This window comes from Lactuca saligna, chromosome 8 (genome assembly GCF_052625555.1).
Source record: "Lactuca saligna cultivar CGN05327 chromosome 8, ASM5262555v1, whole genome shotgun sequence".
NCBI classification, from domain to species: domain Eukaryota; kingdom Viridiplantae; phylum Streptophyta; class Magnoliopsida; order Asterales; family Asteraceae; genus Lactuca; species Lactuca saligna.
In genome coordinates, this window is record NC_136424.1 from 155745357 (window position 1) to 155760269 (window position 14913).

Here is a 14913-nt window from a genome sequence, read left to right on the forward strand (position 1 = left end):
CAGTGGACAACTATTTTCAGTTTATAAAATTAATTTATTTAAATTTTAGTTTACTGCAGCAGTCTGCAGATGTTAAAAAAAACAAACATGCTTTTTATTATAGGCTGCAGCCGTTTGTTCCACCTCTTCTGCTACAGAAGATTGCAAAGATGGTCTGCAGACTTCATGAATTTTTGCTTCGAAAAAACAAACAACACATTAACGTTTAATTTTGAACTCCGGTTACGCTAATGTCGGCACCTACATCGTCAATCTCGCATCTTTCCCCTACATCGTCAATCATAAATCTGTTCCCATAAAACCTAGACCTAGATTCTCGAACGACCATATGCCTCCATCACCGTTGTTTTTCGCCTTCCCTACCTTTATCGATCTATAATATCAAAATCTGCTTCATCAGACACTATCTTCAAAAATCAATGCTGCCACTAACACTTTCCCCACCGGTTTGTAGAGGATATTTCACGAACCCATTTTGATGTTGCATCATCAAATGAACAAGAACCCTTAAACTTGTAAGCATATTCCCATCTATTTCGCTTTTGATTTCACATAGATCTTATTTTTCAGATTTCTACAGTTCAGTCTTTTTGTATGATACTTATTTATGCTTTCTTAAAGATATGTTTTTTGAATAATAGATTTCTGAGTGAAGATTCATCCGACTCTTTTGCTTGATTTCGTTCTCAGATCTGGCATTGCACCACCATCTTTCTCTCTTTCACCTTCTTTGTCTCTCTTTAAAAACCAAAACAATCTCTTTCTCTTTCACTCCCCTTTTGTATCTTTCTCTAGGAAAAGGCCTAAATCTATGTGTTTTTACAGGTTTTGGAATGGCAGGACTATGAAATAAAGTACCCAATAGATGAAGCTTTACGGAAGTCCATGGCTAGAGGTCAGTTTTTTGTCAGTAATCTTCTATTTTCTTCACTGTCCTTCACATGTGTTTAGATATTTTAATATTGATTTCTCTATTTCTATGTATAAAAAAACAAATGCTTCAAGAAACAACAACATATGTATATACTTCCCTTTTTTTCTGACCGAGTGTGTATCTATTAAATGTCGATTGAACCATATTTTTATTAATATGGGGTAGAAACTAAATGTGAATCTGTGTTACTATGTGAATCTGATTATGGGTATGTGTTTACTTGTACAACTATGAATGCGAAGGATCTCTTACTAAGGATTGAAGACAATTCAGAACCGAAGAGTTGGTTGAATGTGGATTAGATAAATAATAAGAACTGAATGTATGCTTCATAATTAACTATTGAATGTTTCTTGGTAATTTGATAGTATATGTTACTCTATAATTTGTTGTGTTTTGTTAAATTCAATCATATATGTTAGTAATGTCATCATTATTTTTTTTCTTTCTTTCAGATAAAAGTTTTGAGATGAAGCAGATCTTTCCTTAAATGAAACCTTTATTTATTTGAAGGGCACAAAACGTCTTCAATATGCACATTTGTTTTTAACTATGTATGTATTGATTTCATGGATTTTGGTCTTGATATGGACAAGATAGAAAGATACAACAATTTTATCTCTGTTTGATTTAGTTTTTATTTGGATGTACAGGTACAGTTTGTAGAAAGTGGAAGAACAACCATTGATGCAATAAAAGTAGGTAATTAGTTTTTTTTTTTTTTTTGGATATTCTCTGTTTTTGCAGGAGTGATCATCTTTTTTTTTTTATGTGTTTTTGTGTGATTTGGATACTGATTCACTAAATGGATTTATTGAGATCTGTTGCTCCATATTGAGGTAACATTTTGACCAAATTATGTTAGAATTCAATCAAATGGATTTTTGGATTTTAGTTTGATCGTACAATATTGTTAGCCTAGATCCAACTTTTCCACCATCTGTTGATGTTGTCAACATCTTCTCCATCAGCCACAACCCCTATTGATTAAGAAGCATGTTGATATACTTTTAGACAAAATCAAGCTCATGATATGTGTTTCTGCAGGAGCCAGATGCATAACTGAAAACCAATGTATCCAATCGACTTCTTATGTTATTTTTTTCTGCTTCAGATTAACAAAGAAAACCTGATTTTTCTTGCATTTTCGACTTTTACCCCCACATTCGGCTTCAATCTATGCTATGTTGGTTGTATTGTGATTAAGCTAGCTACTGCTTACCAAGTAGAAAATTATTTGAAATAGTTGTAATGGTGCAAATAGTTTTATAATAGAAACACACTTTCCTTGGATTCTTAACCTTGATTTTTTAATTATTCCATTCAGATTGGGATGAGAATTACGTACAGAAATGGCAAAAAAGAGGGGATGATGTTATGTGTTTATGGAAGGTATGATGGCATTTAACATACTGACCATAAGATGTAAAACTTTTTTTTTTGTTTGCTGATTATAATGTGTTCTATACTGTGTTTGTTTTCTCTGTTTTCAGGGAAGAGTTGTCATTTATGGGAAAAGTGTTATTGCAATGGTAGAAAGTGATTTTTTGTGTTGACATGGGTTGTCGGCTGTCTAAGAGTTGTAATTATATGGTTACTTGTAGTTTTTGATGTTGCAAGAGTGGGTAAAAGTTAATTAATTTTGGATTTATAATGTTGTAGATACTTTTAAATAAGACATTTAAGCCATATATAATAATAACATATGTTATTTATAATGTTGCAAACACAGTTTACATTTCTTGAAGTTTATCTTTCAGTTTCTTTTTTTTTTGTTCTCTTGCATCCATGTAAACATACAATTCATTAAGTTTATATTTTTTTTGTTTGATATTGCTATGTTTATTGTAGTAAATTCTATAATTCATTAAGTATAATTATTTATGTAAGATGAAAAATTGAGTTTCTCTATTAAATAAGCAAAACCCTATAATTATAGGATAAAACTTAATATAGTGATATATTTTGAGTAATTGTTAAAAAAAAATTTTCATTGATTTGATTTTAACTATGATGAATTATAAGTATAAAAATTTTAAATTCTAAATGAATGTAAAATCAATAATCAAATTTAGCTATAAAATTTATTAAAGAAGGAAACCTTCTTTTATAAATACCAACAAAATACTAACTCCAATTCTAAATAAAATATATATTTAATAATATGTGAAAGAAAAACAGCAAATTTAATTGAACCGAAAGTTTAAATATATTTTACCAATCACGTATAAGTTTTCATATATAGTATTGGAGTGACATTTTAGATTTTCTCATTTGCTTTCGGTTTCTCTATTTGTTTATGACATTCATATTTTGATAATTTATTAGGTGTGAGATCCATATATTACTTGATTTCATTTAAAATAAAATTTAAATATAAAATTTCAAACATTTGAAAAGATTGAATATATGAGAAAAAAGTGAAAAAAATAATTAAATTAATAAAATTAAATTTAGTAAATTTGAAATTAGAAAGAAAATACATTAATAAAATTGATATGTATTTATTATTATTTTTAATATTTAAATACTATGTAGAATTTAATAAAATGAAAAAAAAAAACCATAAAATAACATTTGAAAAAAAATAAAGTGAAAATAATAAAAAAAAAGTTATGTGGCATAATATATTAGAAGATGATAAGTGACAAAATCATTTTTATTTATAAGAGAGGATAAAATTTGTTAATGCTTTCTTGTTTTCTTTTATTTGTTTTGTTTTATATATAGTGTTCACAACAATTAGAACGAAAAAAATCACCTTATAGCGATCTCAAAAATAGATGTGGTAAGTTTAGGTTTTGAAGATCTCTACGCGTTTAACAAGGCTTCTTAACACCTCCACTACCATTAGCCATAGATGATCAACGTCACTTATAAGATATAAGATTGGATGGAGACTAAATCTTTCAAATCTTGTTAGATGAGCATCACTTAATGAAATCACTCAACATATTTAACTTAAGGAAAAAATATGAATTTTGTTTCCTTAAATAAACATTTATGAAAATTTAATTATTTGCACTAAACTATTATTGGAAAATGCAAAAAATAAAATGAAAATAGATAGGTATTAAAATTCCATGTTTTATCGTACAATCCTTTTTGTATCGAAAATAATGCTTCGTTCTAAATATATAGATGTAATAATCTATTTGCGCAAAAACAGTAATCGCTTTTTAACACTAATTTCCGAAAGAAATTATTCGCACTTGTCGTTTGTCACAGGTAAACGCTAGTATAGTATATAGATATCATATATGGTGTTGAATAATAGCCATAATATTTGGTTGAATTAGTTTTTCACGAAATATTTGCATGGTATGTATCAGCGGCGGTTGGAGAAGCCCTAATATCATTCAATATATATTGATACATGCAGAGGATTCATAGACAAGCAGCAACAAATCGGAAAAAGCAAAAAAGCAACAAAACCAATGGCTACTCTTCAATTACCGCAACAAGTTCCTTCTCCTGCCCAAGACTCTGAAACCCTCAGAAAAGCGTTCCAAGGTACCATCTCTCTGCCATCACTGATTTGATTGTTTGCATCGCATTTTTATTTTTGATAGTTTAGGATACCCATCCCATATTCCATTTCTCATCTGGGTTTTGTCCAGATCCAGAAAATGTGTGGATTTTTTACTTCTGTCAAGTTTTCGTTTTTCTTAATAAAATGATAGAATATTAACTAATTAACAAGATGGGGAGTGATGTCAGGATGTATAACCGATGAGAAGGCTGTGATTAAACTATTGGGTCGTAGGAATGCAGCACAAAGAAAGAACATTGGAGACACTTATCAGGAATTATACAACCAATCTCTCATTGATTCTCTCGATTCTAAGCTTTCTGGTGATTTTGGTGTATGTTGTTTTTTGCATCTCAATATATGAAAAAGAAAATACACATTAATTTTAGGTAAAGTTGAATTCTTGAATTTGCATAACAGAGAGCAGTGATGTTGTGGACATGCGAACCACTAGAAAGGGATGCAAGGATACTCCACAAAGTGTTGAATTCAAAGCAAATAGGCATGAATGAATTAGCAATAATCATCGAAATCTGTGTTACATCGTCTCCATCCCATTGGTGGGCTATAACAGACTGCTACGATTCCCTATTTGAATCTAACTTCCATCAAGACACGAGTTCTGATATTGTCCCACGAACATTTGTATTGGTACTCACGAGTTCTTGATTTGGTGTCTGTTTGGATCAGATAAACTCTCATTTTTAACAACTCGTTTCCATTATGCAGAATCTACTTCGGTTTATAATGCCTTTCAGGAAAAGTTTGCCAACTGTAGATTTGGATTCGGTAAATGATGACACAACCAAATTAAGAAGAGCTATTGAGTCCAAAGAAATATATGAACTTGATTTTGGCTCAATATTTAGCTCGAGGAGCTTCTTGGAGCTCAAAGCAATTTTCGAATCTTACCATCAAAAATATGGAAATCCCATTTCGGAGGTTTTGTGTCTTAACCTGTTGACAACCATTTTGTTGAACTTCTTAACTTCGTAATTAGAATATATATCACCTTTTCACTTTGGAAATTGAGTATCCAAAAATATGCTGATTGATTTTGATAACTCAAAGTCAAAGAATGGATTCTTTTATAAAGGTTTACATCAATTTTGATTATTTTTACAGGATATCAAGGATTTTGGGGATGAGATGTTGGAATCTTTGGTGAAAATTATGATTAGATGCATTGTTTCCCCTGAGAAATATTTGGCGGAGGTGATTCAAATATGTTGGAAGTTGCTTTAAATATTCACCGAGGCTAGAAAGCTTAACATCTGTTGTTTGGATGGTGGACAGGTGATCAGAGCTGCACTTTCCTGTCCCGCAGGTGTAGATCATGATTCGCTTATAAGAGTGATTGTGCGTCGGGCTGAAATAGATCTGATGAAAGTGAGAGAAGCATATTTTGAGATGACCGAAACAAGCCTTGACAATGCAATTAAATGCAATACCTCCGGAAACTATCAGGACTTCTTGATGGCATTGTTGGGACATGTTGGTTTGACAATGCAGTTGACCACAATTCTACAGAAGACTAGAAAGCATATTCAGAGAGCAGGTCTTTTTCTTGTGTACCTGTACAAACGAATCCTTGGAGATAAACATGATGTATTTGCTGGACCGAACTGTGGTGTGAACCAACATTATATCGTTAAAAACCTCCAAGAGCCTTCTGGCAACGGATGTTATCTGTTGCACGTTGAGGGTTTTAGTGACGGATTAGTGAGGGGTTTTGATGGATGATAATGCCAAGATTTCTAGTAGTTTAGTTAATGGTTTTAAATGGAAAATTTTGAATTTAGTAGTTAGGGTTTTAGAGAGAGAGAGAGAGAGAGAGAGGGGTAGGTTCAAATGTTTCTCACATCTATTGTGTGCTAGAATGCATCAATAATAATTTAATAATAATTATATGTATATTCAATTTATTCATAGTTATAACTCATTTTTATGAGAACTAATTAAATTCGTCATTAATGTCAACAATAATGTTTTTTAGTAGAATATACTCTCAATATTCATATTCCATGCAACTTTATTGTATTTTAAGTGAATGAGTCTTGAAACAAAATACGAACTTATATATAAAAATCTGGCAACGGATGTTATCTGTTGCACGTTGAGGGTTTTAGTGATGGATTGGTGAGGGATTTTGATGGATGCTAATGCCAAGATTTCTAGTAGTGAATAACGTCTGGTCTTTGTGAATCCTCGTTTTGTTAATGGTTTTAAATGGAAAATTTTGATTTAGTAGTATATATATATATATATATATATATATATATATATATATATATATATATATATATATATATATATATATATATACACTACTAGAAACAAGGGTTTTTGCGACAGATAAATCCATCGCTATTCCGTCACTAAAGGTCTTTTGCTACGGATCTGTGACAGACTTACTCCATAGCCAAATATAACGTGGCTAACGACTTAGCTAGAGATGTAGCGACGGACTTGTTTTTCCTGGCGACGACTTTAGCAACGGAATATCCATCGCAAATTGGTCCCTTACCACCTTTATTCAGCACATCAGCAACAAAAATATTTCGTCGCTAATCCCTTGCAAACCTCTATATATGTCTTCTCATATGTCCGTCGCTAATCACTAGCAAATTTTAGATGTGATTTTTTTTTTTGTTTCCGTAGCTGATCCCTCGCAAATATATAGTATTAATTTTTTTATTACAAATCTAAAACAAAAATATACTAAAAACATCAAAAAATTATACAATCCCAAATTAAACAATAACAAATTAATACCAAATGAATCATATAACTATACAATCCAAAATCAAACACTAATATTAAAATACTAAAATCAAATATCAAAATTTAATAAAACATCCAAAAACATCAAATATCAATGTTTACCAAAATGATCAAAATCATCAAATATCAAAGTTTAATATTTATTGATTTTTATTTCGAAGTATAATGTACCATAATCTCAATTTTGTCTCATATTTTGAGTTTCCACATACATATTCCCTATTGCTTCATATCTTGCATTGCATCCAAATGGACCATAATGGAATTGGATTCCGATTCCCGTTAAACCCCATGGAATTAGGCGAACCAAGTTCTACTTACTTTTTCCTGCAATGGAATAAGACATGGTATTTGTTGGAAACATGATTTTCTGTTGATGAAGGACATTATTGTCTACTCATTTGAAGCTAAACTAAATACAAGAATAGAATGGAATTGAATTCCGATTCCGACCAAAAAATATATAAAAAAAACATGTTGGTGAAAGAAAATACCATGTTTGCATATTAGTCTTTAGAAATTTGTCTTTTGGGATTTGATCTTCGAACATTTGTATAGACCATTATGGACCACTGAGAAGGTCTTAACTAATCATAACTGTTGGACACAAGAAACCACAAGAAAAAGTGCAAGACTGATCTTAACTGCTAGACACGACATGTCTCAAATGACAATATAGCCCTCCTTAAACTCCTTTTTGCCAATAAATTCCAGAACCCTAACAATCTGAATAAAAAAACAAAGTTCGGCATAAATCCCTATTAATATTCCTATGTATAATCAATCAGTTATTCATCCCTAATACTGACCTGGTCTTCTTTTGGTGCACTTATTTGCACATTAAGACAACGAGAATGAACAACTTCAGTAACCTTTGATGAGCTGTCACAGAATAGGATCAAACGAAAGATATTTAAAATTAAAACACTCATCAAAACAATAACAAATAACATAAACTAACCAATAAATATACTTTCTGAAAGCTGGATTCTTGCTTGTGCAGTTGCAGCATGAGAATTCTCAATATTTGACCCGATATCATCTGAAAAAACAAACATCATGTAATTTACTTTCCTTAATATAGCATTGCACTTATGTTTTTTTTTCATTTCAATAATGTACTTCCAAGCTACTTACCAATCATGGCTCCTTGTTCATGAACCAAAACAGCAAGATCTTTAAAAATCTCATTTACTTCCCCAATTTGATTCTGTATTTCTCTTTCCTCAATAATCGCCTCATTAGGCGCAATCTCATTGTCCAATAACAATACCTCCTATCTACACAACACAAAGAAAGAACTTATAAAAATAATGATGACATGGCCATAAAAAGGTAAAAACGGAAGAACAACACCCACCTTCTAGATTCCACAAGAAGTGCACGTTGTTATGAGTTTTTGTCTGAGCTTATATCGATTTCACTGGCTGCATAACTACAAATACAACCATAACAATATGTTAATTCACAAAGTTAATTCAATTTAGTTCCATATGTTAATTGGACATTTACCTTGAAGGAAGAACATCTTGAAGAACAAAAGGAGTGTAAGCTGTCTATAATCTTTTTGCTAGTCTGCATTCCAACAAAAACAAAAATCAATCACCATGAAAGGAGTGTAAATCTTTTTTTGATGTGTTTGTGTATGAGAATTGAGAAGGAATCAATTACTTACACTAACTTCAGCACGATGATCTGTTTCACTAGCTTGTTTGAGTTTCTCTGAAGTTTTCAATTGTTCTTCTTAAAGAGTGTTGTGCTTCTCTTGAAAGTTTATCAACCTCATTGAGTACTAATACTGATACAGCATATATAAAACACCATGAGCACATTGGTAGGACGGATGTCACACACACACACACACACACACATATATATATATATATAAGAATACTTGTTTGCAAACCTTTGAAACCCTTCTTTCCTTTAACGTCAATTGGTCTGTTCTTTGCCATTTCTATAATGATTTCTTGAACAATGTACTAATCCTGGAACCCAGCATCACTTGGGTTTAGCTCCACTGGTGGGTGCTTCAAAGAGTCGTCAGTTCCAAACCAACAGTTCTACTTCCAGCCTGAAATAGAGCCATGTTTCAATCTTGTTAGGTACCTCTGCATAATCAGGAATAACAAATAATTCAGAAGGGAGATACTTACATCAACTTTCCAGGTTTTTTTCTCCACTTGCACCTGTAAATTAACCAAATTCAGGAAGAACAGATAGTTTCATCATCCGATTAGAGGGACATAAAATTAAACAAAAGAGAGAAGAGATAGAATTTTAGAAAGACCTTCTCGACACTAGCCCTAAACATCTTCCTGAGAAGGGCCATAACTAGGGTTTTATTCAATTCCCCAAACATCTGCCTGAGAAGGGCCATGTTTGCAATTAGCCCCAAACATCTGTAATTTTATCGCAATTCCCAGACTCTATGTTTTTATCCAAGCAATTATAAGAGATGTTGGTGATGCCACCCTTGAACCACCGAGTAGATAGATAGGAATAACCAATAGCTGATTAGGTGTGTGATACAAGATGAAAGAGGCAGATGTCAGAAAGATAAAAAGTAATGTTTACCTCAATTTTGATGTTCCCATTTGTAACATCAAGATTCTCTGAGTAAACCTATTGACCCCATTTCTCTTTCCAATAGAATTCTGATGCGCAATATCATACCAAAAGCCACCAGGATCTTCAATTGATCTGTTGTATATCTCCAACTCCAAGTACTGAAATGGTGCCCCAAATCATCGATTATATGATGAAAATGTTTATTAAAAAGAACAGCGAATAGGTCATGTTTCCTTCTTGTGATTAAAGTTCACTTCGTATTTTGAAAATCCAAAGTAGAAGACTTCAAATTAAAATAGGAATTTTGTCCTCTTTGTTCTTGTTAGGTCAAATTATATACTCATTGAAATAACAGATCTATATGTTTATGTAGCCATCAATCCTTTCTCAATAATCAAAACTAGAGTATCGCCTTTTGCAAGAACTTATGTATTTGACTCGACGCTGACTCTATTTTTCCGACGAAATGAAACAACATATGCAGATGATCTGCTATTGATCAATTTTGAGGATGATACCTTTTGAGGAGAGGGTACGTGTACCTGTTGGGAGAAATCCTGACCGGGAAATACGAGATCGTCCTCCTCGGATGCAAGAGACTCACCGAGTATCACGACATTCAGCTTTGGAATCTTACCGGCACCCGACGGGCGAGTCGCCATTGACTCCAAATGACGGAGGTGATTAGTTGTGGTCAGATTTTTCCTAGTTGCCATGATCGGAAACGTGACTCGAACGGATTTGAGAGTCAGCTCTCCTTCTTCTTCGGTTGGGGCTGAGCAGATATACTAAGAGATCTGAAGAGACAATAGAGGATTGAACGGTGCTGGCGGGGAAACGATGAGTCAATGAGGAATGGAGACGAATCGATAGGGAAGCCAAAGAGGATGTGAGAGGGATTTGAGTCGACATAATGCCAATTAGGGCTTTGGGAAAGATATATGTTGGAATGAAAATAAACCAAGGAACTAGAAAAGAAGAAAAGTGGGGAATGAAAAAACGAGGCGTCAATTTTCTGCGAGCGTTTTTAGCAATCCATCGTTATTCCCTTGCTAAAGGTTTTAATCTGAGACAAATTAACGATGAAATGTTTTTGTCTAGATATTATTAGCAGTCAGTCGATGATCCCTCGTTAATGCCTCTCTAAAGTATGTTAGTCAAAATTTTCATTCATTCCATCGTTGATCCCTTGGTAAGTCGTCGTTGATTAGCTACAGATAGAATCCGTAGCAGATTCTGTTGCTAAAGGTCAAGTTTCTAGTAGTGATATATATATATATATATGGAAAAGTTTAATAGATAACCATAATTATTGGTTCTTCAAGGAACCAAATCTTTTTTTCAAGTTCTAGAGTTTATTCTTTATCGAAAAATATCTAAAAATATCTAAATTCATATATTAAATTGTGAATGTGAAAAACATTTTTATTTTCAAAGATTCACATTATAAATTTGACGGAATTTTTTTTTTTTAATTTGATATCACTGGAAAAAGGATAAAAAGTTATGAATTTCTGTATTTTTAGTTTTTTTTTATATAAAATAAATTCTAAAAGTTGCAAAAAAGATTGGTTCCTTCGTTAATCATGGTTTTCTATTGAACCTCACCATATATATATATATATATATATATATATATATATATATATATATATATATATATATATATATATATATATATATATAGAGAGAGAGAGAGAGAGAGAGAGAGAGAGAGAGAGGTAGGTTCAAATGTTTCTCACATCTATTGTGTGCTACAATGCACCAATAGGAATTTTGTATTAATTATATGTATATAAAATGTTATTCATACTTATAACTAAATTTTATGGAAACTAATTAAATTCGTCATTAATATCAACAATAATATTCTTACAGAATGAATTCATATCTAGAAGATTGAGAGTGTAATACACTCTCGTTCTTCATATTCCATGCAATTTTATTGTATTTTAAGTGAGTGAGTCCTGAAGCAAAACACGAACTCATATATAAAACCTAGATGTGAATTTATTTTAAAATAATGTTATTGCTGACATTAATGACGGATTTAATTAGTTTCCATAAAAAAGAATTATAACTATCAATATCATTTAATATACATATAAGTATGGAAATCATTTAATAGCTAAATTTTTTTAATTAAATAATTATTTAATTTACTAAATTTCTATTGGTGCATTGTAGCACACAATAAATGTAAGAAACAAAATAACCTAGCCATATATATATATATATATATATATATATATATATATATATATATATATATATATATACATATATATATATATATATATATATATATATATATATATATATATAGAGAGAGAGAGAGAGAGAGAGTGAGAGTAAGGAACATTTGAGAACTCATAGTTTCTCGACAATCCAATAACTAAAGGTGGAACGGTAGATCAAATAAACAGATGACCAACATCACTTGTGGTGTTTTTCTAAAGAAATAGAAACTTATTAGGACAGGGGTATCTAAATTTTAAAGGGAAAGGGTATTATAAGAAGCAAAAAATTAATTTAATATTATCCTAAATCATGGAGCTTGAAAAATATCCCATTCTCTCTCCCTCTCCCTCTTATTCTCTCTCATGGTTTACCCTCTAACGACCACCGTATGTCTGTCAATGACCACCGCCTACAAAACCCTTTGAGATCGTGAATAATGAAATATTTGCCACCGTTCTTTCCTTCCTCCCGTCGTCGCCTCGTCTACTAATTGTGTCGCATCATCACTCAGGCACTTCATTGAAATTTATGGATCCAAAATCGATCCAACTTTTATCTCAGATTATCATCAATTGACATGAAATCTGAAATCCTCCAACGATCAAAGCTTTTATATTATCGATCATCAATGTCGTTGTATCCTAAAATGCAGGAGAATCTATCGATTAACAAAAGAGGAAAAAATATTTGCCAGGGATCAAAAAACGAGAAGAATGGTGATTGGAAAATCGAATATACAGGTACGTGTCCTCTCTATTTTTCTATAAATTCATTCATTTTAATTAGAATAATTATTTATTTTCATTGGATTGTCAATGATGTCACTTCAATTTGATGTATGAATCTCGACTGATTTCTCACGTTAATATCTCCATACGTTTTTATTAATTGTTTACCCTTGATGTTTATCTTTTTTATCTGAAATCTCTTCTCAAATTTGATCAGTTTTTGAAAATTATTGTTTTCATTGGATTGTCACTGATGTTTTATGATTGAACGTACTGATTTCCTTCCTTTCTGATTTTGTAATTTGGATATACAAATTGATTGTCATGTAACCTATTATGTGTATGCAATAATCTATAAAATGGAGGTAATCATTTCGTGAATATGATCATAATTTGGAATTGAATTTTATTCTATAATGGTGCAGTGATCAAACGAAACCTTAATTTGTGCCAGTTTTAAGTTGATTGGGATGTTATTTGTTTATGTAACGCCCGCAGATTCTGGCTAGTCAATTTAGAGATAATAGGAGTCGAAAACGACTTTTCGACAAAAGATTATTTAGAATAAATAATCTTAACCAAGTTTTAGAATATGTATCAAGGGTTCCGTACATATAAAGAGCGCTGAAATCTGAGTTATAACGAAGAAGTTATGACCCGTCGAAGTTTAGCGACGGAACCGACATGGCACCGCGAAGACATAAATAGTGAATTTATGATAGAGCTTCTTTTAGCCTTAGTAATCTAAATGAAAGTCGTAGAATATGTTAACCTAATAGCATCCATAAAAAGAACGCCCAAATATGACTTGTTATGAGGAAGTTACGACTTTTCGAAGTTTCGGCTTAGCGGTGTACAACCTAAAGTTCGAGTATTAGATCGAGCGTTTTTTAGCCGACACAACCTAAACGAGAATCGAAGATATCGTTATTAGTAGTGTAACGATAAAAAGACAGACGAAAATGGACATCGGATAAAGAAGTTATGAGATTTTAACGGACCAATCCTGTCCCAGCCTGTTAAAAATATAACTTTAAAAATAAAGTCAAAATTAGCCGACGGAGTCTAAACGAAAGTTGTAGAGTACGTCTCCACCTACGCGTGGATATAAATAACGTCAAAAACGGAGTTCGTATGAACGAGTTACAAATTATAATAGCATATTTACATATTAAAATAAAGTATAAATCATATATACGTACACACATATACATATATATATATATATATATATATATATATATATATATATATATATATATATATATATCATTAGAAAGGTATCGACGATGCGGTCATTATAAGACTAACGTTGACTTCTTTTGACATTAGTTTAGTGCAAATATCGTTAAATCTATTTAAAATAGTATTATAAAGGGGTGTTTAGTTGTTTATATAACTATAAGGTCATTAAATAATTATGGAGGGTAGTTTTTGTAAATTCAATTACTATAAATAAGAGGCTTGGGCTCTCATATTTCTTGCACCATTATCTTGATTCAAGAGTCTTTATCTCCTTATCCCCCAAGCATTTCGGTCCCTTGTGATTCGACTTCTCTTTCTGTAGTTTTAGTATAGTAAGGTGAGCGCTGAAGCGTTGCACGAATCTTTCTTAGAAAGATTCAGTGACGAAGTTCTGCCCCTGCAGAGCCCGACTCCTAGCTAAAATCCCCTTGTAAGTGAGTTACGCTTACCCTATTTTAAATATAGTTTATATTTAAGATTAGTATTGTTATTATAAATTTATAATAAGTATTTGAGCTATTATTATGACTTATATAAGTGTCGTTATAATATCTTTTTAACTACTCGCGGTACGGGAATCTGGTTAAAGGGCCGCATAGGGTTATTGGATTTCAGAAGTGCTATACGCCAAAATGGTCCTGCCCTCCGGTGTTTTATGTCTGGCCTCTGTCTGTACATAGTGGTTGGAAAGTATTGTTTAAACGCTTATATAATAATAATAATAAGACTAATAATTAGTCACGGTAAATATTAGACTAAAATCTAGTGGTGATAATACTAGGTTTCGTCGAAGGAAATTATTTTAAAGTAAACGAAGCGCTGTCCGAGTACCGAGTCACCACCTTCTCAGGTGAGTGCATAGTTACTTTCATCTTACA

At 31.8% G+C, this 14913-nt stretch overlaps 1 protein-coding gene, 1 long non-coding RNA gene and 1 pseudogene across 7 annotated transcripts; 2 read left to right on the plus strand and 1 right to left on the minus strand.

The window, feature by feature from the left end:
* The first annotated feature begins 233 nt into the window (after positions 1-233).
* LOC145008506 (uncharacterized) lies at positions 234-2681 on the plus strand. Of its 6 annotated transcripts, none has more exons than XR_013663508.1 (7): positions 234-515; positions 642-695; positions 826-895; positions 1390-1488; positions 1588-1636; positions 2262-2326; positions 2428-2681. It is a non-coding gene; the product is annotated as an uncharacterized LOC145008506 (long non-coding RNA). The 6 variants fall into 6 exon arrangements; XR_013663507.1 differs by lacking the exon at positions 642-695 and adding an exon at positions 1177-1256; XR_013663505.1 differs by lacking the exon at positions 642-695 and having other exon boundaries at positions 1569-1636.
* Positions 2682-4344: 1663 nt separating this feature from the next.
* Positions 4345-6209, plus strand: LOC145010213 (annexin D3-like). The gene is made up of 6 exons (XM_078968781.1): positions 4345-4447; positions 4655-4800; positions 4887-5117; positions 5196-5255; positions 5592-5681; positions 5763-6209. The coding sequence occupies exons 1-6, from the start codon at positions 4372-4374 to the stop codon at positions 6207-6209; spliced, it is 1050 nt and encodes a 349-aa protein (XP_078824907.1). The 5' UTR covers positions 4345-4371.
* Positions 6210-7913: 1704 nt separating this feature from the next.
* LOC145010214 (syntaxin-21-like) lies at positions 7914-9205 on the minus strand (annotated as a pseudogene).
* Positions 9206-14913: the final 5708 nt, after the last annotated feature.

Bases quoted from the DNA above. Each gene is read 5' to 3' on its own strand.
- LOC145010213 (XM_078968781.1), top strand. From the start codon at position 4,372: ATGGCTACTCTTCAATTACCGCAACAAGTTCCTTCTCCTGCCCAAGAC. The intron at 4,448-4,654 runs GTACCATCTCTC...GAGTGATGTCAG, and splicing joins CCTCAGAAAAGCGTTCCAAG to GATGTATAACCGATGAGAAG. The intron at 5,118-5,195 runs GTACTCACGAGT...TCCATTATGCAG, and splicing joins TCCCACGAACATTTGTATTG to AATCTACTTCGGTTTATAAT.